Source organism: Scyliorhinus torazame, chromosome 5 (genome assembly GCF_047496885.1).
Source record: "Scyliorhinus torazame isolate Kashiwa2021f chromosome 5, sScyTor2.1, whole genome shotgun sequence".
In the NCBI taxonomy this organism is placed as follows: Eukaryota; Metazoa; Chordata; class Chondrichthyes; order Carcharhiniformes; family Scyliorhinidae; genus Scyliorhinus; species Scyliorhinus torazame.
In genome coordinates this window covers 290,914,589-290,937,913 of record NC_092711.1, presented here as the reverse complement: position 1 = coordinate 290,937,913, position 23,325 = coordinate 290,914,589, and the positions used below count along the sequence as shown (strand labels likewise).

Here is a 23,325-nt window from a genome sequence, read left to right as displayed (position 1 = left end):
ATATACACCAGTATATCATGGTGCAGACACGCACACTGATGGACACACAGCAAGACCAATCAACACACACAACACCGCAGCCAATCACCAGTTAGAGCACACTCACTATATAGACAGAGGGCATCAGAGTTCCCGTTCATTCGGGATGCAGCCTCTCAGAAGGACAGAGCTTACAGCACAGATCTTCACCATGTGCTGAGTGCATAGACTGGTTAGGCCAGGCATTGGTCTTTAGTTTAATCTAACATTGTGTTAACCCACAGTGAAAGTATGTTCAACAGTTTCTAGCTTAATAAAATAGTGTTGTACTATTTTAAGTGTTGGTGGCCTGTATGTGTTCCACGGATCCAGAGCCCCCAACACATGGTACCAGCAGTTAAGGGATGTTAGAACATCTTAGACCTACCTGCAAGGGATCTGCCTTCCACCAGCATACAGCCATCCTGCAAAATGGACAGCGTCCGCCCGCCGCCGTCGCTCCGCATCACCGGTAACCTAGGGGCCAACTGGAAGATATTCAAACAACGCTTCCAGCTCTACCTTGAAGCCACAGACCGGGAAGATACCTCAGACACCAGGAAGATCGCTCTCTTCCTATCCACGGCCGGGGAACATGCCATCCACATTTTCAATTCTCTCAACTTTGCTGATGGTGAAGAGAAATCAAAATTAAAGACTGTCCTACTTAAGTTTGACAGTCACTGCAACATCGAGGTGAAAAGTTTTGAGCGCTATGTATTCCAACAGCGTTTGCAGGCTAAGGATGAACCTTTCCAGTCCTTTCTCACCCACCTCCGCATCCTTGCGCAGTCCTGTAATTACGGGCCCACCTCCGACTCCATGATTCGCGACCAGATTGTTTTCGGTGTTCAGCCGGACCCCCTACGCCAACAGCTCAAGGTAAAGCAGCCTAGTGATTGCCATCGAGACCTGCGTGCTACATGAACACGCCACTAGTCGGTATTCCCACATCCAAGCGGCTGAAACAGTGCGGCAAGGTCTCCACGAGGCAGAACGGGTCCAAGCAATCGAGCAACTCCAGGGCCTCAGCCTGGATGAGGGCGGCCATTTTGCGCGCTTTTCGCGGACTCCCGCGCTTGTGCGCACCGAACGAGGGGCCGCCGCCGAACGTTCTGCGCAGGCGCGCACCACGTACGACCGCACCACGCATGCAAGGTGGCGCAGCGAACGTACTGACGCTACAACGTGCGGCAACTATGGCTCCGCCCACTTAAAGCGGCAATGTCCTGCCAAATCCCGACGATGCCTGCAATGTGGCAAACTTGCCCACTATGATGCTTTATGCAGATCAGCTCAGCCTGCCAAATCTCGTCGCTCCAGCCAGCCTCGCAGGAATGTCCGGGCCATTCAACCCACAGTCACCGAGCTCGATTCGGACCTGCTACCCGATATTGACACCGAGGACCTGAAGGCACCTTTTCGAGTCGGTATCATTACAAAAAACAGGGTGTCCCCGAAGCAAAGAATCCAGCCTCTACTGGTATACAGCATCGATCCGGACGATGAGTGGTGTGTCATCCTTACGGTCAACCGGTCCCAAATACGATTCCGCCTGGACACTGGTGCCGCCGCCAATCTCATTGCGCGGTCTGACCTCCAATGCCTTTGTGTCAAGCCAGCCATCCTGCCATCAGCCTGCCAGCTATTAGATTATAATGGCAATGCCATTGCTGCCAGCGGCTCATGCCAACTTGAAGTGACGCACAGGTCATGCAAAGCCATCCTTCCCTATGAAATCGTGGGCTCCTCGAAAGCCACCCTGCTTGGCGCGCAGGCATGCAAGCTGTTGAACCTAGTTCAGAGAGTCCGCTCTCTCTCTCCTGCTGACGCATCTGCCTTTCAGGACACTGGCTTCAGGGCGCAGCTCGACACCATTATCAACCAGTACCACGACGTCTTCGAGGGCATGGGCACGCTCCCGTACACCTACAAGATTTTATTAAAACCAAATGCCACGCCTGTGGTGCACGCACCTCGCAGGGTCCCAGCACCCCTTAAGGATCGCCTCAAGCAGCAGCTGCAGGACCTCCAGAACCAAAGAGTGATTTCCAAAGTCACGGAACCGACCGACTGGGTCAGTTCCATGCAATGTGTAAAGAAGCCTTCCGGCGAATTGAGAACTTGCAATGATCCCAAGGTTCTAAATCGCAATATTATGAGAGAGCTCTATCCAATTCCCAAGTGCGAAGAGCTCACATGTGAGATGCCTCGGCCAAACTATTTACCAAACTCGACGCCTCAAAAGGATTCTGGCAAATCCAGCTCGATAAATCCAGCAGGAAACTCTGCACATTTAACATCCCCATTGGAAGATATTGTTACAACAGGATGCCGTTTGGGATCACCTCTGCATCAGAAGTGTTCCATAGGATTATGGAACAAATGATGGAAGGCATTGAAGGTGTTCGCGTCTATGTCGATGACATAATCATTTGGAGCATGTTAGTCGCCTCCAGCGTGTATTCAGACGTATACATGAGCATGGCCTCCGCCTCAACAGAGCCAAATGCTCTTTTGGTCAGGCAGAACTTAAGTTCCTCGAGGACCACATCTCCCAATTGGGTGTGCAGCCGGATGCGGACAAGGTAGCTGCCATCACAGCTATGAAAACACCAGAGGACAAGAAGGCGGTCCTCCGATTTCTGGGCATGGTCAATTTTTTAGGGAAATTCATCCCTAACCTTGCCTCTCATACCACGGCTCTCAGAAACCTGGTCAGGAAGACGACAGACTTCCAATGGCTCCCTGCCCACGAGCGCGAATGGAGAGAACTCAAGGCAAAACTGACCACGGCCCCGGTCTTAGCTTTCTTTGATCCAGCAAAGGAGACCAAAATTACGACCGATGCCAGTCACTCCGGCATTGGGGCAGTGCTCCTTCAACGTGATGAGGCCTCATCATGGGCCCCCGTTGCATATGCGTCACGTGCGATGACCCCCATGGAGCAGCGCTACGCGCAGATTGAAAAGGAGTGCCTGGGCCTTCTGACCGGTGTGGTTAAGTTTCACGATTATGTCTATGGACCTCCTCAATTCACCGTCGAGACCGATCATCGCCCGCTGGTCAATATAATACAGAAAGACTTGAACGACATGACGCCTCGCCTCCAGCGTATCCTTCTGAAGCACTGGCGATACGACTTCCAGCTGGTATACACCCCAGGCAAGGACCTCATCATTGCTGACGCTCTCTCCAGGGCAGTCAACACTCCATGTGACCCAGCGGGATTTGTCTGCCAGGTTGACGCCCATGTGGCATTCGCGGCCTCCAATCTATCTGCATCGGATGAACGCCTCGTCCAAATTCGACCCCTTGCTACAGCGTGTCATGCGCCACCTAACGGACGGGTGGCTCAAGGATCAATGCCATCAATTCTATAATGTCAGAGATGATCTGGCGGTAGTAGACGGGGTTCTTCTAAAACTGGACCGCATTGTCATCCCGCATAGCATGCGCCAGCTTGTCCTGGAACAACTACACGAGGGCCACCTTGCCGTGGAAAGGTGCCGCCGATGGGCCCGAAAGGCAGTGTACTGGCCCGGCATTAATGAAGACATAGCCAACACAGTGCTCAACTGCCCCACTCGTCAGCGCTTCCAGCCGGCCCAACCACGTGAGACCCTGCAGCCCCATGAGTTGGTCACGTCACCATGGACCAAGGTGGGCATTGACCTGCTCCACGCGCTGGGTAGAGACTACGTCCTGATCGCGGACTACGTTTTGAATTACCCGGAGGTGATACGGTTGCACGATATCACCTCGTCTGCAGTCATTCGTGCATGTAAAGAAACCTTTGCTCGACACGGCATCCCGCTCACGGTTATGTCACCAGCCAGCCAGCTTTGCCAGCCAAGAATGGTCCAACTTTGCCAGGCAGTACAATTTTGCCCATGTGACATCCAGTCCCCTGTACCCCCAATCCAACGGCAAAGCAGAGAAGGGAGTACATATAGTCAAACGGCTCCTATGCAAGGCTGCCGATGCTGGGTCTGATTTCTACCTCTCCTTGCTGGCCTATCGCTCCGTCCCACTGTCCACTGGCCTGTCGCCAGCCCAGTTACTCATGGGTCGTACCCTGAGGATGACGGTGCCGTCCATCCATGTCCCAGACCTCGACCACGTTCTGGTCCTTCGACGGATGCAGCTGTCTCGTGCACAGCACAAGGTGGCTCATGACTCCCGTGCAGCTGATCTCCCTGCTCTGGCTCCAGATGACAACGTCCGCATCCATCTTCCAGATGGTGGCTGGTCTGCAACCGCTGTTGTCCTTCGGCAGGTGGCCCCCTGCTCGTTCATGGTTTGTCTACCGGATGGCTCTATTCTGCGCCGCAATCGGCACGCCCTTCGTCTCGTTCCACGCTCGCACGTGATCCTCCACTGTCGCCTCGCCCTCCGGCTGACCCTGACACGGACTATGCAGAGCTCCCTGTCACTCTGCCTCCGCCTGACTTTGACGCAGTCCAGCCCGCTCCTGAACCGGCGGCTCTCGACCCACCCTTGAGGCGGTCAACCAGAATTCGTCGCCCACCTCCGAGACTAAATTGATGAACATTTTGAATTTATGGACTCTCTGAATTGTTTTGTTGCTTTGTTTGATCATTTCCCTGGTTTGTATATAGTGTTGATCTCGTTACTCTTGTTGCATACTGCTTCTCTGCACCAGGCACCTTCCCATGTCAATAGCTTAGTTCTCATGTACGTAGTCCTGTAAATATGTCTTCGCACCCCACACGTAGTTCGGAACATTCTCACCACACATTATTTATTGCCACACACATACATTTTTTATGAAAGGGGGGGATGTCATAATATACACCAGTATATCATAGTGCAGACACACACACTGATGGACACACAGCAAGACCAATCAACACATACAACACCGCAGCCAATCACCAGTTAGAGCACACTCACTATATAGACTGTGGACACGGTTCTCCGCTCCTGCGACGATTGGGAGAATCGCCTGGGTCGCCAAATTTTCCCGCGACGCCGGTCCGACGCCCTCCCGCTATTCACGGAAGCGGCCAGATCGGCACAATCGCGTTTTGCGCGGCACGGTCCAGTGATTCACCGGTACCCCCGCGATTCTCAGTGCCGGATGGGCCGGGCGGCCTGCCCAAAACGGTGGGTTCCCCCCGGCGCCGTCCACACCTGGTCGCTGCCGGTAGGAACAGCGCGGGATCTCTGGGGGGCGGCCTGTGGTGGGGGGGGGTGGGGGGCTCAAAGGGGGTCTGGCCCGCGATCCGTGCCCACCGATCGTCGGGCCGGCCTCTGAAGGAGGACTTCCTTTCTTCCGCAGCCCCGCAAGATCCGTCAGACATCTTCTTGCGGGGCGGACTCTGAGAGGACGGCAACCACGCATGCGCTGGTTGGGGCCGGCCAACCCGCACATGTGCGGGTGACGCCAGTTATGCGGCACCGGCCTCGTCATGTATGCGGCGCCGCCTTTACGCGACACCAAGGTCTAGCGCGCGTAAATGACGCGGCGCCGCTCCTAGCCCATTAACGGGCCCTGAATCGGTCGGGATAAGGGCCGTTTCGCGCCGTCGTGAACATCGACGCCGTGAACACTCTGCCTCCATTTCGGAGAATCCCGCCCAGAGGGTATCCGAGTTCCCGTTCATTCGGGATGCAGCCTCTCAGAAGGACAGAGCTTGCAGCTTACAGCACAGATCTTCACCATGTGCTGAGTGCACAGACTGGTTAGGACAGGCATAGGTCTTTAGTTTAATCTAACATCGTATTAACCCACAGTGAAAGTATGTTCAAAACAGTTTCTAACTTAATAGAATAGTGTTGTGCTATTTTAAGTGTTGGTGGCCTGTATGTGTTCCACGGATCCAGAGCACCCAACACATCAGTCCCCAGAGAGAACAAAAGGTGTGAAAGGCCAGAGAAACTAAAATCGGAGGATAAACTGTGACAGATGTAGATGTGGAGGGAGGGGAAGGGGAGAAAAGGTAAGGAAAGGGGGATTATATATAAAGTAAGACGAGAAAGAAAGAAATGGTAAAAGACAGTTAAAATGAAATGGGATGAAAACAAAGGGGTCGAGGTGGGGTAGAGCTAATCATCTGAAGTTGTTGAATTGATTATGGCGTTTGTGTTGGAGGGGGAAGAATCCAAGAATCCCTAAAACAGCACAGCAAAGGAGAAGACGCATGGGAGGCCTGGCCCTCACGAATTTGCAATAATACCACTAGCCAGCCGTGACCGAGAAAGTGAGGGGATGATCGCGATCAGCCATGATGTTGATAATGGCAGAGCAGGCTAGAAGGGCCAAAAGGCTCCTCTCTTCTATGTATCTATGTGAAGGAATCAAACATGGAATGGGTGAGGCTGGAGGTGTCCTCCTGCACTGGAACAACCCTCCGGGCCCTCGCCACGACAGCGCTCCCATCCCCAGCAGCATAACGCTCAACCAGCCCAGTGGTAGTAGCAACACTAAGAACCTGGAACCATTGAGACAGCACTTCAGTTTAATCGAGGTGTCCACCATGGCCCCCATCTGCGGCAACCAGAGGTTTCCACCAGTCATGCTGGACGCCACCTCTAAGAGGAGGAGACAGGACGCGGGACACTGACGGCTAGGGACTTTAACACAGGGGACAGACTGCCGACCATAGAAGAGCAGACGGAGAGACTGGAACTACCGAACGGACAGGAACATAACTCCAACATCACCGTGGGTAGCACTGATGCTTCACAGTGCCAGGGTCCCAGGTTCGATTCCTGGCTTGGGTCACTGTCTGTGTGGAATCTGCACGTTCACCCCGTGTCTGCGTGGGTTTCCTCCGGGTGCTCCGGTTTTCTCCCACAAGTCCCAAAAGATGTGCTGTTATGTGAATTGGAGATTCTAAATTCTCCCTCAGTGTGCCTGAACAAGTGCCGGAACATGGTGACTGGGGGCTTTTCACAGTAACTTCATTGCAGTGTTAATGTAAGCCAATAAAGATTTTTATTATTATGTGCAAATCAAAAACTTTCTCCGTAAGGAGATGATAAGGTCCCCAAGCGACACAATATTGGAGGAGTTAGTAGACACAGACGGTTTGGGAAAGAGGGACATGTACGGATTACGTTTAGAAAGGACACGCTCCCCTCTGGACAAAACAAGGGAAAAATGGGAAGAAGGGCTAGGGATGGAAGTAGGGTGGAGACTCTGGAGCAAAGCACTGAACAGGACCAACTCCAGCTCCTCCTGCGCAAGGCTAAGCCTCGTGCAGTTACAAGTGGTGCACAGAGCGCACCTGACAAGAACCCGAATGAAGAGGTTCTTCCCGGAAGTGGAGGACAATGTGAACGGTGCCAAGGAGGCCTGGCCAACCACGCCCACATGTTCTGGGCATGCACCAGACGTGTCGGCATCTGAACGGCCTTCGGGGCAATGTCCAAGGTTGTGGGGGTGAGGGTGAAGCCGTGCTCGAGAGTGGCAGTCTTGGAGTATCGGACCAGCCAGAACTTCACATGGGGAAGAGGGCTGACGCCCTTGCCTTTGTTTCCCTAACCGCCTCCCGGAGAATCCTGCTCGGCTGGTGATCAGCAGCAGCAGCCACAGCTGCAGACTGGCTGGTAGACCTATTGGAATTTCTCCACCTGGAGAAGATCAAGTTCACCATCCGAGGGTCTGAAGATGACTTCCACAAGGCGTGGGGGCCATTCACCAACCTGTTCCAAGACCTGTTTGAAGGCAACAACTGATAGAGCGGGGAGGGGGGTGGGGGGCGCACAGGAGCCACAGGGATTGCAGAAAGCAGACAGGAACGAGAGGGGGAGGAACAGGTGGGGAGAGATGGGAGGAAGCACCAAGGGGGAGGCCAGAGAGAGACCGACACAGGGACCAGAGGGCCCAACACAAGGCCACACGATAAAGAACCCCCAAAAGACAAGCAGACAACAGGAGGAGAAGAGCAGAAAAGAAAGGAGGGTTGGCCAAGCGACAGGGAGAGAGAGGGAAGGGAGAGGAAAGGCACTGCCCACAGAACACCAAACAACCACACACGGTGAACGAAAAGGCCTAGGATAAGACCCGGAAACAGTGGGGTGGGGGGGGGGGGGGGGGGGGGCGCGTTGTCGGGGTGCCGAAAGGGAGCATCATATAAACTGTAACCGCCTCATCTATTTTTACATAGTGTAAAAACGTGAACTTTAATAAAAATATTTTTAAAAAAGAATTATTCTGAACAATACCTTAAATTCAGTTGTCTTAAGCCATTATTCCTGAGCTAATTCCCTGCTTAATTGGACAGTAACTGGCTCCTTGAGAAGCCTGCCTTTTTATAGCTCCCGTCCTGGCTAGCCTTTCCTCTGGCAGAGTTGAGGGATGTTCACTTTGTGGTGTCCTTCAACTGCAATATATCCATCTAAAACTAAAACTTAAAAGCTTTTCTACCTTACAACGCTCCAGTTGCTAAGCAACCACTGCTAGTTTACTTACTCACGTGTAGTCCGCTCTTAACACAATAGAATCACAGTTGGAACTTAACCAACCACCACACATACAAACACCTTTGTCTAGCATGATTCTAACTATAGGTTTTACCCTCCAGGCACAAAAACATTAAATTAAATCCACTTAAATCTATACCTTACTCCTGATGTTTACCAGTACAAATATAAATCCCTTAAAACTACCTTTGTTTTCTTAACAGTTGCAAAAGCCATTAATGGCCTTCTATCGTTCCAATATCTGGTTCAATTTGTATAATAGCTTGAAAGTCTGAAGACAAATCAATTGAAATTTTTGCATGACTAGATCAGTAGGTAGAGATTGCTGAATAAATAGGAAAACAAGGCCCTCGGGAGAAACAGACTATTGACTTGGGGAGTTCTCGAGGAGATGAATGCTTTGCCTTGTGAATAGACTTTTATCTTGCTGCCTGTATTCATTAGTGGATGTGCATGTGCTCTCTATCCTGGACTGTAAATAACATTCAAATTGATCCCTTTAATTTGTCTAAGGAAATTAGAGGCCCAAGTCTATTATTGCTAAGTTAGTGAACATTAGATGATGGAGTGACTGACCAATTGTCAAAGACACTAGTTAGTCCCAACAGCCGCTCCCCACTGTTCCCAAGTTCTCATCGGGGCTGCAAGTTGCTCAACAAGCTCCCTGATTCACCCTTTCCATTGAACATAGAGGAAAGGAGGCTCTCGTGTTGATGTGCTTATCATGTCTCCCAACACAACTCAAAGCATAAAGTCTACAACACAGTATGTGTAATGCAGCAACTGCTATTGTTGACAATTGGATCAGCTCCTTAAAACCTACCTCTTTGACCAAGTTATTGGTCCTCTTGTGACTTGGCATCAAGCTTTGATTGATAACACCTCTGTCTCACACCTCAAGCTGTTTTACTAACTTGGAAGATGGTAGCTAACTGCAAATTGTCATTGTAATTTCTAATGATTGAAGGGCAGTGTCTCTCTCTCTGTTAATTAGCTTTTCATTCTTTTTCCTCACCCAAGTCCCACCCTTTGTAAGGGAATCCAGGAAAATGATGATCGACAAGGGACTTAGAAGCCGCCCTGCATTATGACCCCCAACATTGGGGTGGTTAAGGGTGGCTTGCTGGCTCTCGAAGCTGGAAGGCAATCCAGCAATGAGAAAGCTGAGGTGAGGAAGCCCCTCGAGATGGAGGTGCCTGATCAACACTTTTTATCCTTTCAGCGTAACCATGGTACAGCTGCCAGGCTGCATTTACAGAGGGCGAACCCTGCCACCGATCTGCCTGTGATCACCACCGCAGCCACTTATCCCCCATCAGCAACGGGAGGGGTCTTAAAAGTGCCCCTGGAGCGCGGACCCACTGGTCTGCTGCCAGGAGCCAGCACCTTTCGCTGACCATGGTGTAGTCACCGTGGGAAGCCCATACCCTGATGGGAAAAATCTAGTTGGAGAAGGAGAGGAGGTTTAATTGTCCCCAAATACCCTCATTTGGCTATCCACTGCTTACAGGTGGATAGCCAATTTCTCTCCCAAACCAGCCTCCTGATAAATCTTCTAGAAGTGGGACTGTGCCGGCAATCTGGCATGCTGACCGACAGAGGGTATTTGTTTGGGCCCGATTGGCTCCAGCAAGCTTGAACATTCTGGCCCAGGTTGAGCTCTAATAACTTGTGCCAGCTGACATCATTTCATTGCAGTATAATAGCTGGAGACTGTAGCCCACAGACTGTGACCTTTCCTATTGCGTGGGTTTCCTCCGGGTGCTCTGGTTTCCTATCACAAGTCCCAAAAGACGTGCTGTTAGGTGAATTGGACATTCTGAATTCTCCCTCTGTGTACCCGAACATGCGCTGGAGTGTGGCGTCTCGGGGCTTTTCACAGTAACTTCATTGCAGTGTTAATGTAAGCCTACTTGTGACACTAATAAAGATTATTATTAAGGAGAGCTGCACTGGGGGAATCAACGTTATAATTGTTTGAATTCAGGTTTGTGTTTGACAGGAGCTTGTGTTTGCTCCCAGTCAAGGCACCATCGTTCCTGCCGTCTGCCAAGCCTGTGAAGTTCCACCATTGTCGACAGCTGATGTATGACACAGAAGGGTTTTAGAAGTCTGTGCAATACATTAAATTTGTCCCTCTTCTCAGACAAGCAGGTGCTCTGAGAAATGCAGTGATGGATCTCCCATTTTCTTTTTCAAATACTAAAAATTACAGCACGCGGGAGAGAGCTCCTTTTTTTTATCCTGTACTCGAGTATTTTTTTAAAAAAAAATCACATTTAGTGTTAACCTTGAAATTCTCCTTGGTGCTTTTAAAAAGCACAGCTGTTTTGTATTAAATACCCTGAGGCTAGGCCATCACGGCATTGATAAAGGGTCTGAAATCCCTTTGCAAAAGTAAGTGTGATTGAAAGAAAGCTTTGGGGAAGGAGCAGGGGACTGAGATTGAGCGAGGTTCAAAGAGCTGGCGCAGGTACAGTGACCTCTTTCTGTGCTTGTATGATTATATGGAACAGTGAAGTTTATCTTGGGCAGTAATGCAGAACAGGTGATAGAGAATTGGCTCTCTCTGCTACACTCTCCCCTCTCAATTGAAGCAATGGATTCTCCCTTGTCCAGCATGCCGTAATACCCAAGACAGATTTCAGCCCCGTAGTGTTTCTGTGTCCTCAGTCTGTTCCTCAATTATGCTGTCACCTCTCCGCTACTGTAAGATGTGATTTATGAGTTTAACTGGACGATTACTACATGTGCATTGTTATGCTGTTGGCCTTGTACCAGATCAGCCTGGAAGTGGTTTTAGCTGTGCTTTGGTTGAAAGTGACTTCAGTTAACAATTATGAATATTTATTGAACAAAATGAACCCTACAATAAAAGCAAAAATGTGCAGATACTGAGAACAAAAAGCTCAACAGGTCTTGAAGCTTCGGTGCAGAGAGAAATGGAAAAAGATTCATGCTGGACTTTATCTTATTGATTCATGGGATGTGCGTGTCACTGGCTGTGCTGGCATTTATTGCCCATCCCTAATTGCCCTTGAATTGAGTGGCTTGCTAGGCCATTTCAATAGGGCATGCAAGAGTCATCCGCACCCCAAGCTGTGGGTCTGAAGTCACATATAGGCCAGACCAGGTAAGGACGGCAGATTTCCTTCCCTAAAGGAAATTAGGGAACCAGATGTTTTTTTTAATGTTAAATCGACAATGGTTTCATGGTCATCATTGCTCTTTAAGCTCCAGATTTATATTGATTTCAAATTTCACCATCTGCCATGGTGGGATTTGAACCCAGGTCCCCAGAGCGTTGCCCTGGATCACTGAAAATACCATTACGCCACTGCCACGGCCTCTCAGAAAGGTTAACTCTATTTCTCTCCGCACAGATGCTGATGGACCCGCAGAGCTTTTCCGGCACATTCTGCTTTTTAAAAATCTGTTTTGGATGAAGTCTAAATCCTCGTGTTGCAAAACTGTAAAAGGAGCAGTTTTCTGAACCCTAATGCTCCTGCCGCAGCTTCTACAGGACAAATAGTTCCATTGCTTTAGCTCACCATTGACCTTTTCTCTATAGAATTGAAGTTGACTCCTGATGGATAATATTACAGGCTTGGGGAAGACGCCGTTGTGCTTTGGGAGGATTTTGCCTCTTGCTTTTCTGTGTGTGAAGAAACCATTAATTTGAACGTAGGGAGTGTATGCCAGGCTCTATCAGTTGCCCGGTGCCTCAATAGATTTGCTGAATAGAACTCGAGGCTAAGCCAGCCTCGGGCAGGGTGAACATCGTGAGCTTTGTCGGGAAGCATTCTATGGAGGGTGAATTTGCAGCAGCCTGAAACCACGGATGCTCATCCTAATACTGCCATCCATTGCCGGCTAAAGGATCCCGGAAGCAGATTCAGTCATAACTTTCAAAAGGGAATTGGATAAATAATTTAATTTGGGATTTCAATATCCATCTCGATTCCTTGGCCGACAAAGTAGTTTGTGATCAGTTTAGACTTTTCAGCAGGACTCCCGCTTTGAAAAGCAGGTGCAGTGATGTAAATAGTGCCAGACGAGACACTTGCTGGTCCAGCACATTGGGCCTCAGTTCACAGGGGGGGTCTGCGTGTTGTGACAAATTAAGGACATCTCTGGGACTTGGATTTACCATCGGGATCTTTCCTCTGCTACCCACCTGCAGGTTGCTGCAGAGAATTTATTCTGAGTAGTCTTCATCTAATTAACACACGTTAGGTCGCAGCACTAGCTAGATAGATGTCCCTGTGCTAAAGGATAGATAACCAAGAAGAAAAACATCCCAAGGTGCTGCACTGAGTCATAACTCCTGGAATAAATGTGCACTAAACCAAAGGAGGAGAAATTAGAAGGAAGGACTGAAAACCTGGTCAAATGGGTTTTAAGGATGGCCTTTAAAAGAGAAGAGGGAGGTGGATAAGTAAAAGGGCTTGAGCGGAGGAGCCTGGAGCATGGGACCAATCTGCATCCATTTGATGAATTTTAATCTGGGCCTAAATTAGGCATTAGGACACCCAATTTCCATGTTCAAAGCACGTCAATGCTCAAGTGGATACCCTGACTAGTTGGAAGCAGTTGGCTTATAAATTTTGCCACTTCCAACCGAGATTGGGTTGGGATTTTCCTCTCCCGTTTGAGTCGGGCGGGTTTGCCGGCGAATGCGGGAAATGGTATTGTTGCCTCACAGCACCAGGGGCCCGGGGCCAATTCTGGTCCAGGGTGACTGTGTGGAATCTGCACGTTCTCCCTGTGTCCGTGTGGGTTTCCTCCGGGTGCTCCGGTTTACCCTCACAGTCCAAAGATGTACACGTAAGGCGGATTGGCCATGGTAAATTGCCCCTTAGAATCTAAGATAGGTGAGGTTACTGGGTTATGGCGATAGGATGGGGACGTGAGCCTAGGCAGGGTGCTCTTTCAGAGGACCGGTGCAGACTCAATGGGCTGAATGGCCCCCTTCTGCACTGTAGGGATTCTATGATTCTAAGGCCAAAGTCGCATTTGACGTTGACGTAACATCGGAAAGTGACCGTTGCCTCCCCCCGTCAGTGGTGGGCCATGTTTCCTGCCATTCAACGTCGGGAACCTCATTGTAATAAATTAGCATCTCGTTGTCAGGTCCCAACCCGGGTTCATACCCCGCCATGTATCTATGGCGTGATGTCAGAATGGCGTGAAGCATGACTGACCTCAGAAGGTGTGCTGCTGGCGCGCAGCACTCCCGGGGGCAGCTCAGCACTCCCGGGGGCAGCTCAGCGCTCCCGGGGGCAGCTCAGCGCTCCCGGGGGCAGCTCAGCGCTCCCGGGGGCAGCTCAGCGCTCCCGGGAGCAGCTCAGCGCTCCCGGGGGCAGCTCAGCGCTCCCGGGGGCAGCTCAGCGCTCCCGGGGGCAGCTCAGCACTCCCGGGGGCAGCTCAGCACTCCCAGGGGCAGCTCAGCACTCCCAGGGGCAGCTCAGCACTCCCGGGGGCAGCTCAGCACTCCCGGGGCAGCTCAGCACTCCCGGGGGCAGCTCAGCGCTCCCAGGGGGGAGAGAGTCCTGTCAGGGTAGTGCTAGAGGATGCACCTGGGTGAAGATTGTTGACTAGTTTGCCCACTCTGTGCTGGGATGATCTTTAAGAATGATACCCCGATCACCGAATCGCTGAGTTAATGTCCAAGGCCGACTAATCCGTCAGCGATGCGTTGTGGAACCCCTGCCTGCCTCTATCTCCAAAGTCTTGCATTATATGATGAAGAAAACCGCCATTGCCAACGACGGACTCAACCCCGCTTTTCCCGTTTAATATCGGCCATTGCCGATATCCGAGAAAACCGCACCCTGGGTTGCAATAGCTCATGTTTGATCGGTCAAATATTTTGCCCAAAAGACCAGCATGGCCAAGTCTAGTTCTCTGCCCACCCCCTCTTTCCACCCTCCCCACCGATACCCATCTGTATATAGACATAAGTGGCAGAATTATTTTTTTGAAAAGCAGCTTCTCCCACCCTAAACCAAAATAAAAAGTCCTTTCAATGAGTGTGTCAATTTTAGTGCAGCTTTGTCCAAATCAGAGTAACACCTGGGGCGAAATTCTCCCGAAACGGCGCGATGTCCGCCGACTGGCACCCAAAACGGCGCCAATCAGACGGGCATAGCGCCGCCCCAAAGTTGCGGAATGCTCCGCATCTTTGGGGGCCGAGCCCCAACATTGAGGGGCTAGGCCGATGCCGGAGGGATTTCCGCCCCGCCAGCTGATGGAAACAGCCTTTGTTGCCCCGCCGGCTGGCGCGGAAATGACATGTCGGGGCGGCGCATGCGCGGGAGCGTCAGCGGCCTCTGACGGCATTCCCGTGCATGCGCAGTGGTGGGAGTCTCTTCCGCCTCCGCCATGGTGGAGACTGTGGCGAAGGTGGAAGGGAAAGAGTGCCCCCACGGCACAGGCCCACCGGCGGATCGGTGGGCCCCGATCGCGGGCCAGGCCACCGTGGGGGCACCCCCCCGGGGTCAGATCGCCCCGCGCCCCCCCCAGGACCCCGGAGCCCGCCCGCGCCGCCTTGTCCCGCCGGTAAGAAAGGTGCTTTAATTTACGCCGGCGGGACAGGCAATTTATCGGCGGGACTTCGGCCCATCCGGGCCGGAGAATCGAGCGGGGGGGCCCGCCAACCGGCGCGGCGCGATTCCCGCCTCCGCCGAATCTCCGGTGCCGGAGACTTCGGCAACCGGCGGGGGCGGGATTCACGGCAGTCCCCGGCGATTCTCTGACCCGGCGGGGGTCGGAGAATGACGCCCCTGAAGTCCCAGCATTCTGTTTGCTCACGAACTCTGACCTATTTTCATAAGCAAGAGAATTCTAACAGGAAGGAGGTGGGTTGGGGGCATCGAGCCAAGACTAATGCTTGTTGAAATAAAGCTACTGTACTGAAGGCAATTAAAATATCGTAGTGTTAAGCTTTGACATAGCAAACCTGGTATGTATGCAGCAGTACCAAAACTATTCTCACTGTTCTGATTTATCTGAATAATTACTGTAACCAGGTTTTGGTTACTTGGCAAAACAAAAGAATAACTTGTTATTTTCTGTTGCACTGTCTTGGCAGGCTCCAGATGCACATGTTGAATGGAGCGTTACTGGCACTGCTATTTCCTGTAGTTAATACCAGGCTGGTGAGTATTCCATTCTCTATCTGTCGCTTTCCCAACTCCAATGAACCATTTGGTCGGTCCTAAACCTCTTCACGACTGGAAATCTACTTCGGAAAAATTAGTTTTGTTGTTCCTGAACATTTCTGCTTTTTATGTTAGGAATGTCCTTTTCCTAAAGTATCATTTCAAACCGTCACAGCATTTAAAATAAAAAATCTATTTTCACATTCTCCCATTGTACAAATTGTCAGCGTATTTGCTCTCTGTTATTGGTGTGGAGGTGCCAAATGTCTAGTCATTCCTTACAGCGGTAAATTAGCAGTGAAAACCAGCAAAATCGTACATTTCCCCCCACGATGTTTACATTTTATATGATGCCTCATCATTTTAAAATGTCTCAATCACTTCAAACTATGAGAACAGTAGTATGTGCTGCGATTGACTCTCGGTTTACCGACATTATCATCTCCGCCAACAACATCCCATTGACGCCGATAAAGGTGAAGTGGGGGGGGGGCGAAGAGAAGGTGGAGGGTGGGGGGGCCGAAGAGAAGGTGGTGTGTGGGGGACGGACGAAGAGGAGGTGGAGGGTGGGGGGAGGGGGGCGAAGAGAAGGTGGAGGGTGGGGGGGGGGACGAAGAGGAGGTGGAGGGTGGGGGAGGGGGGCAAAGAGAAGGTGGAGGGTGGGGGGGCGACGAGAAGGTGAGGGTGGGGGGGGCGAAGAGAAGGTGGAGGGTGGGGGGGAAGAGAAGGTGGAGGGTGGGGGGGGAAGAGAAGGTGGAGGGTGGGGGGGCGCGAAGAGAAGGTGGAGGGTGGGGGGGGCGAAGAGAAGGTGGAGGGTGGGGGGGGCGAAGAGAAGGTGGAGGGTGGGGGGGGCGAAGAGAAGGTGGAGGGTGGGGGGGGCGAAGAGAAGGTGGAGGGTGGGGGGGGCGAAGAGAAGGTGGAGGATGGGGGGGGCAAAGAGAAGGTGGAGGGGGGAGCGAAGAGAAGGTGGAGGGTGGGGGGGGGCGAAGAGAAGGTGGAGGGTGGGGGGGGGGGCGAAGAGAAGGTGGAGGGTGGGGGGGTGAAGAGAAGGTGGAGGGTGGGGGGGGTAAGAGAAGGTGGAGGGTGGGGGGGGGCGAAGAGAAGGTGGAGGGTGGGGGGGGCGAAGAGAAGGTGGAGGATGAGGGGGGCGAAGAGAAGGTGGAGGATGGGGAGGGCGAAGAGAAGGTGGAGGGTGGGGGTGGGCGAAGAGAGGGTGGGGGTGGGGGGGGGACGAGAAGGTGGAGGGTGGGGGGGGTCGAAGAGAAGGTGGAGGGTGGGGGGGGCCGAAGAGAAGATGGAGGGTGGGGGGGGGGCGAAGAGAAGGTGGAGGGTGGGGGGCGAAGAGAAGGCGGAGGGTGGGGGGGGGGGGGGGGCGAAGAGAAGGCGGAGGGTGGGGGGGGAAGGTGGAGTGTGGGGGGGTAGGTGGGGGGGGGGGTTAGGTGGGGGGGGGATTGTGGGGAGGGAAGGTGGGGGAGGGGATTGTGGGGAGGGAAGGTGGGGGGGGGAAGGGAAGGGGTGGGGGGGGAAGGGAAGGGGGGGGGAGTGGGGAGGGAAGGTGGGGGGGTGGGGAGGTGGGAGGGAAGGTGGGGGGGGATTATTGGGGGGGAGGTGGGGGGGGATGGTGGGGAGGGATGGTGGGGGGGAAGGTGGGGGGGGGGAGTGCGGGGAGGGAAGGTGGGGGGGGAGTGTGGGGCGGGAAGGTGGGGGGGGGGGGGTGTGGGGAGGGAAGGTGGTGGTGGTGGGGGTGGGAGTGTTGGGGGGGGAAGGGTGGGGAGGGGAGTGTGGGGAGGGAAGGGGGGGGTGTGGGGAGGGAAGGTGGGTGGGGGGGGGGAGGGAAGGTGGTGGTGGTGGTGGGGGGAGTGTGGGAAGGGGGGGGGGAGTGTGGGAAGGGGGGGGAGTGTGGGGAGGGAAGGGGGGGAGTGTGGGGAGGGAAGGTGGGTGGGGGAGTGTGGGGAGGGAAGGTGGGTGGGGGAGTGTGGGAGGGAAGGTGGGTGGGGGAGTGTGGGGAGGGAAGGGGGGGGAGTGTGGGGAGGGAAGGGGGGAGTGTGGGGAGGGAAGGTGGGTGGGGGAGTGTGGGGAGGGAAGGTGGGTGGGGGAGTGTGGGGAGGGAAGGTGAGGGGGGAGCGTAGGGGAGGGAAGGTGGGGGGGGTGGGAATGTGGGGGGGATGGTGGGGGGGAGTTTGGGGAGGGAAGGTGGGGGAGGAGAGTGGGGAGCGAAGGTGGGGGGAGTATGGGATGGGAGTGTGGGGAGGGAAGGTGGGTGGGGGAGTGTGGGGAGGGAAGGTGAGGGGGGAGCGTAGGGGAGGGAAGGTGGGGGGGGGGGAGTGTGGGGATGGAAGGTGGGGGGGCAGTGTGGGGAGGGAAGGTTGGGGGGGAGTGTGGGGAGGGAAGGGGGGGAGTGTGGGGAGGGAAGGGGGGGGAGTGTGGGGAGGGAAGGTGGGGGGGGGGGAGTGTGGGGAGGGAAGGGGGGGGAGTGTGGGGAGGAAGGGGGGGAGTGTGGGGAGGGAAGGTGGGGGGGGGGGAGTGTGGGGAGGGAAGGGGAGGGAGTGTGGGATGGGAAGGTGGGGGGGGAGTGTGGGGAGGGAAGGGGGGGGGAGTGTGGGGAGGGAAGGTGGTGGGGGGAGGGAAGGTGGTGGGGGGGTAGGGAAGGTGGTGGGGGGAAGGGAAGGTGGTGGGGGGAGTGTGGGGAGGGAAGGTGTGGGGGGGGAGGGAGTGTGGGGAGGGAAGGAGGGTGGGTGTGTGGGGAGGGAAGGAGGGTGGGAGTGTGGGGAGGAAGGAGGTGGGCGGGGGGGGGGGAGTGGTGGGGAGGGAAGGTAGGGGGGGAGTGTGGGGAGGGAAGGTGGGGGGGGGGGAGTGTGGGAGAGAAGGTGGGGGGGGAGTGTGGGGAGGGAAGGTGGGGGGGGGGAGTGTGGGGGAGAGAAGGTGGGGGGGGAGTGTGGGGAGGGAAGGTGGGGGGGGGAGTGTGGGGCGAGAAGGTGGGGGGGAGTGTGGGGAGGGAAGGTGGGGGGGGGGGAGTGTGGGGAGGGAAGGTGGGGGGGGTGTGGGGAGGGAAGGTGGGGGGGGGAGTGTGGGAGGGGAGGGAAGGTGGGGGGGGGGGGAGTGTGGGGAGGGAAGGTGGGGGGGGGGGAGTGTGGGGAGGGAAGGTGGGGGGGGAGTGTGGGGAGGGAAGGGGGGTGGGAGTGTGGGGAGGGAAGGGGGGGAGTGTGTGGAGGGAAGGTGGTGGGCGGGGTGGGGGGGGGAGTGTGGGGAGGGAAGGTAGGGGGGAAGGTAGGGGGGGGGGAGTGTGGGGAGGGAAGGTGGTGGGGGGGGAAGAGTGTGGGGAGGAGAGGTGGGCGGGGAGTGTGGGGAGAGAAGGTGGGGGGGGGGGAGTGTGGGGAGGGAAGGTGAGGGGGGAGTGTGGGGGAGGGAAGGTGGGGGGGGGGGGAGTGTGGGGGGGAGGGGAAGGTGGGGGGGGAGCGTGGGGAAGGGAAGGTGAGGGGGGGGATTGTGGGATGGGAAGGTGGGGGGGGGGAGGGAAGGTGGGGGGGGAGTGTGGCGAGGGAAGGTAGGGAGGGAAGGTGGGGGGGAAAGGGGGAGAGTGTGGGGAGGGAAGGTGGGGGGGGGAGTGTGGGGAGGGAAGGTGGGGGGGGGGGAGTGTGGGGAGGGAAGATGAGGTGGGGGGAGTGTGGGGGGAGGGAGTGTGGAGTGTGGGGGGGGGGGGAGTGTGGGGGAGGGGGAAGGTGGGGGGGGGAGTGTGGGGGAGGGAAGGTGGGGGGGAGAGTGTGGGGGAGGGGGAGTGTGTGGGGGAAGGAGTGTGTGGGGGAAGGAGTGTGTGGGGGAAGGAGTGTGTGGGGGAAGGAGTGTGTGGGGGGAAGGAGTGTGTGGGGGAGGGAGTGTGTGGGGGGGAGGGGGGTGGGGGCGGGAAGGTGGGGGGGGGGAGTGTGGGGGGGGAAGGTGGGGGGGGGGAATGTGGGGGGGGGAAGGTGGGGGGGGGGAGTGTGTGGGGGAGGGAAGGTGGTGGGGGGGGGAGTGTGCGGGAGGGAAGATGGGGGGGAGTGTGGGGGAGGGAAGGTGGGTGGGGGGAGTGTGGGGGAGGGAGGGTGGGGGGAGTGTGGGGGAGGGAAGGTGGGGGAGGGAAGGGTGGAGTGTGGGGGGGAGGGAAGGTGGAGTGTGGGAGGGGGCTGTGGGGGAGGGAAGGGTGGAATGTGGGGGGGGGTTGAGTGTGGCAGGGGAGTGTGTGGGGTGTGTGTGTGTGGGGGGAAGGAAGGTGGAGTGTGGGAGGGGGGTGTGGGGGGGAGGGAAGGTGGAATGTGGGGGGAGGGAAGGTAGAATGTGGGGGGAGGGAAGGGTGGAATGTGGGGGGGGTTGAGTGTGGCAGGGGAGTGTGTGGGGGTGTGTGTGTGGGGGGGGAAGGAAGGTGGAGTGTGGGGAGGGGGTGTGGGGGGGGAAGGTGGAATGTGGGGGGAGGGAAGGTGGAATGTGGGGGGAGGGAAGGTGGAATGTGGGGGGAGGGAAGGTGGAATGTGGGGGGAGGGAAGGTGGAATGTGGGGGGAGGGAAGGTGGAATGTGGGGGGAGGGAAGGTGGAGTGTGGGGGGAGGGAAGGTGGAATGTGGGCGGATGGAAGGTGGAGTGGTGGGAGGGGGGTGCGGGGGAGGGAAGGTGGAATGTGGGGGGGTGGAGTGTGGGAGGCGAGTGTGTGGGGGGAAGGAAGGTGCAGTGTGGGAGGGGGGTGGGGGGAGGGAAGGTGGAATGTGGGGGGGTGGAGTGGGGGGTGGGGGGAGGGAAGGTGGAATGTGGGGGGAGGGAAAGTGGAATGTGGGGGGGGGGAGAATGGGTGGGGAGTGTGGGGGAGGGAAGGCGGGGTGCGGGGAGTTGAGGAGAGAGGTTGGGGGGGCGGAGTGGAGGGAGCCCATGGGGGCTGGGAGAAGGTGGACGCGGGAGGGGGGGGGAGAAGGTGGAACGCGGGGGGGTGATGGGAGAAGGTGGAACGCGGGGGGGGGGGGGACGGTGGAACGCGGGGGGGTGGGTGGGAGCAGGTGGAACGCGGGGGGGGGGGAGAAGGTGGAACGCGGGGTGGGGGCAGAGGTGAAAAATTGTGGCCAATATTTGTTGTGATTTTGATTGAAGACGGAATATTTGACATGGCACTGGGGAATTTCCTGCTGTTTTTCCAAACCTACCATCTTTTCGTGTTGATTAGCCTTAATTATCATCTTGTCTGAGAGAAGGCAAACCTAGCAGAGTACTCCTGTGGCAGCTTACATCTTTGGTACGGGCTTTACCCTGCTACTTAGTGCATTCAAAAGAACAAAGCTTACAAAACTTTTAAACCTTACAATTAAGTGTGTCGTAGCTGGATGGATCTTATTTAAATGTATATGTTTCAGCAGGGTCTGTTTGTGCTTCGGTAAGCTGCTGTTGATACAATCCTGTTAGCACTAAACTCAGCAATTTAAAACTAACACCAATAAGGCTCCTGTCCCTTTGAACTGTGAGTGTTGCCAAGTCTGATCACTTAGGACAGATTAGAGTCTGCTCCAAAGTATTTAAGCACAGGGATGGCTCAGTAAAGTCTTCAGTTGTATTTCAGGTTGCTGCCATTCTTTCTTCATTCAGTAGAAATGATTTCATCTTCTTCACAATGACAGCTTGTTGCACTTGGCAGTTGCTGGAATGAGCATAGAATACTCACTATGGTGGCTTTTCATCGTTGATTAGAAGGGTTGCTGTTGTCGAAATGCTGCAGATCTTTATTAAATGTTCAAGAGCTGAAACCATCCCACACTAGAGTGCTGTAAGGCTGTGGTTGTTTGCAGCCTATACTCAGAATTAACCGACATGGATCTTATTGCTAAAGATTGTAAAAAAAAAAATACATTTGGTGCAAGAGAAATGTGGGACTCCAGATTTTTTTTTTTACGTCTGTCTGCAGACGTACTTGGTCATCATTATAGAACGAAAGCCATGGCCGTGATTTACTGGCCCCTACACAGGCGGGCATTGTCACGGGCGGGCGGGAAAATTTGGCCATTCGACAGCTCTGTAAACTATCCTGTCCTGTGTGTGTCGATGTGCCTGCTAGTGTATGGGCTGGAATTACCCACTGGTAAGTTTCCTCATTGGTAAATTGTGGTCTTTTTTAACACTGTTGATGATGAGTGTTCATTGGCTGCTTCAGGCAGCAGCTATTGTTTTCATGAAATTAGTGTCAATTCTCAATTTAGAAAGACAACCCGCTGATAAAATCCACGCAGGAATCATTAATTAATGGCATACGTCCTGGCGTTCGTCCCAGCTTTCTCCACGAATATGAGGTAGTACATTGTATCAGTGAACCGGAGTGTGTAGTTTCTATTTTGACTGAAATGCTGAGCTCGCTCTGTCGGTCAATCTGTTTGGGACGGTAGGCATGGGAAGATGGGCTGTTTATCCTTACCAGTGTGGTAAACCACTGTTGTACTTATATTAGAGGATGTACGGTAGAACCTGCATGACAGGTTCGCCTGTGGCCCCTGCCTTCTGGCTCCGCCCAGGAGGCGGGGTATAAACATGCGTGTCCTCCAGCTCGCAGCCGTTTCGCCAGCTGCTGTGGGAGGCCACACATCTGATACCAATAAAGCCTCAGTTTGGATTCAACTTTCATCTTCAGTCAAATTGATCGTGCCTCAACCAGTTGGGCAAATTTGAAGGATACCCAACCCCAGTGCTAAACAGCATCGCCTGTCAGCTGGCTCGGGCTGGCATCAGCTTTGGGAAAAGTGAAAGGAAACATTGGTTGGAATTCATCTTTTTATTCATTCATGGAATTTTTATATAATAATAATCTTTATTGTCACAAGTAGACCTAGATTAACACTGCAATGAAGTTACTGTGAAAAGCCCCTAGTCGGCACACTCCAGCCGGCGCCTGTTCGGGAGAATTCCGAATGTCCAAATTACCTAACAGCATGTCTTTCGGGACTTGTGGGAGGAAACAGAATGCCACGCAGACTGGGCCAACATTTATTGTCCATCCCTAATTGCCCTTGAGGGGGAAGTTAAGAGCCAGCCACATTGCTATGAATCTGGAGTCACGTCTACATGTGACTCCAGACTGGGTAAGGATGGCAGATTTCCTTCACTATGGGACATTAGAGAGCCAGGTGGGGTTTGATGACAATCGACAATGGTTTCATGTTCATCATGAGACTTTTAATTCCGGATATTTAGTTGAATTCAAATTTCACCACCTGCAGTGGCAGAATTCGAACCCAGGTCCCCCAGAGCATTACTCTGGGTCTCTGGTTTACCAGTCCAGTGACAAGACCACTACGCCACGCCCCCCCCCCTTTCTCTGTCCGTTTGGATTCTCCGTCCCAGACGACAGCACAACCCATACCCACGTGTTTCCCGGCTGCTTCAATGGGAAATTCCATTAACAAGCGGCAGGCGTAGAGAATCCTGCCGCCGGTGAATGCCCCCCGTGCCCCCTGAGAAACTCGGGACTGGAGAATCCAGCCCCTTGTGTGTTACAAGTGGACTTGAGGCAGCTGCGACTGAATGGCATGGAATGAATGGTTGCCCTATTGGCAGGGCAGCAAGACGTGTCAGAAGTGTTTTGACGCACATGATAAAAATGAGATTAGATTACCAATGCGGTATGTTTTTAACAGAGCCAGCAGGCCTCAGTGCACCCCTTATCTACAACTTGGTAGATTTCAAAGATAAAA

General features: G+C 54.3%; 1 protein-coding gene across 1 annotated transcript in view; it reads left to right on the top strand.

Moving 5' to 3' along the window:
- The window catches only part of LOC140421201 (transmembrane protein 164), a 201,360-nt gene that overhangs the window by 70,927 nt on the left and 107,108 nt on the right, over positions 1–23,325 (top strand). Inside the window, exon 3 of the mRNA XM_072505726.1 lies at positions 15,566–15,632. Coding sequence (XP_072361827.1) covers positions 15,566–15,632 — 67 coding nt within the window. The remainder of the gene's footprint in view (positions 1–15,565; positions 15,633–23,325) is intronic.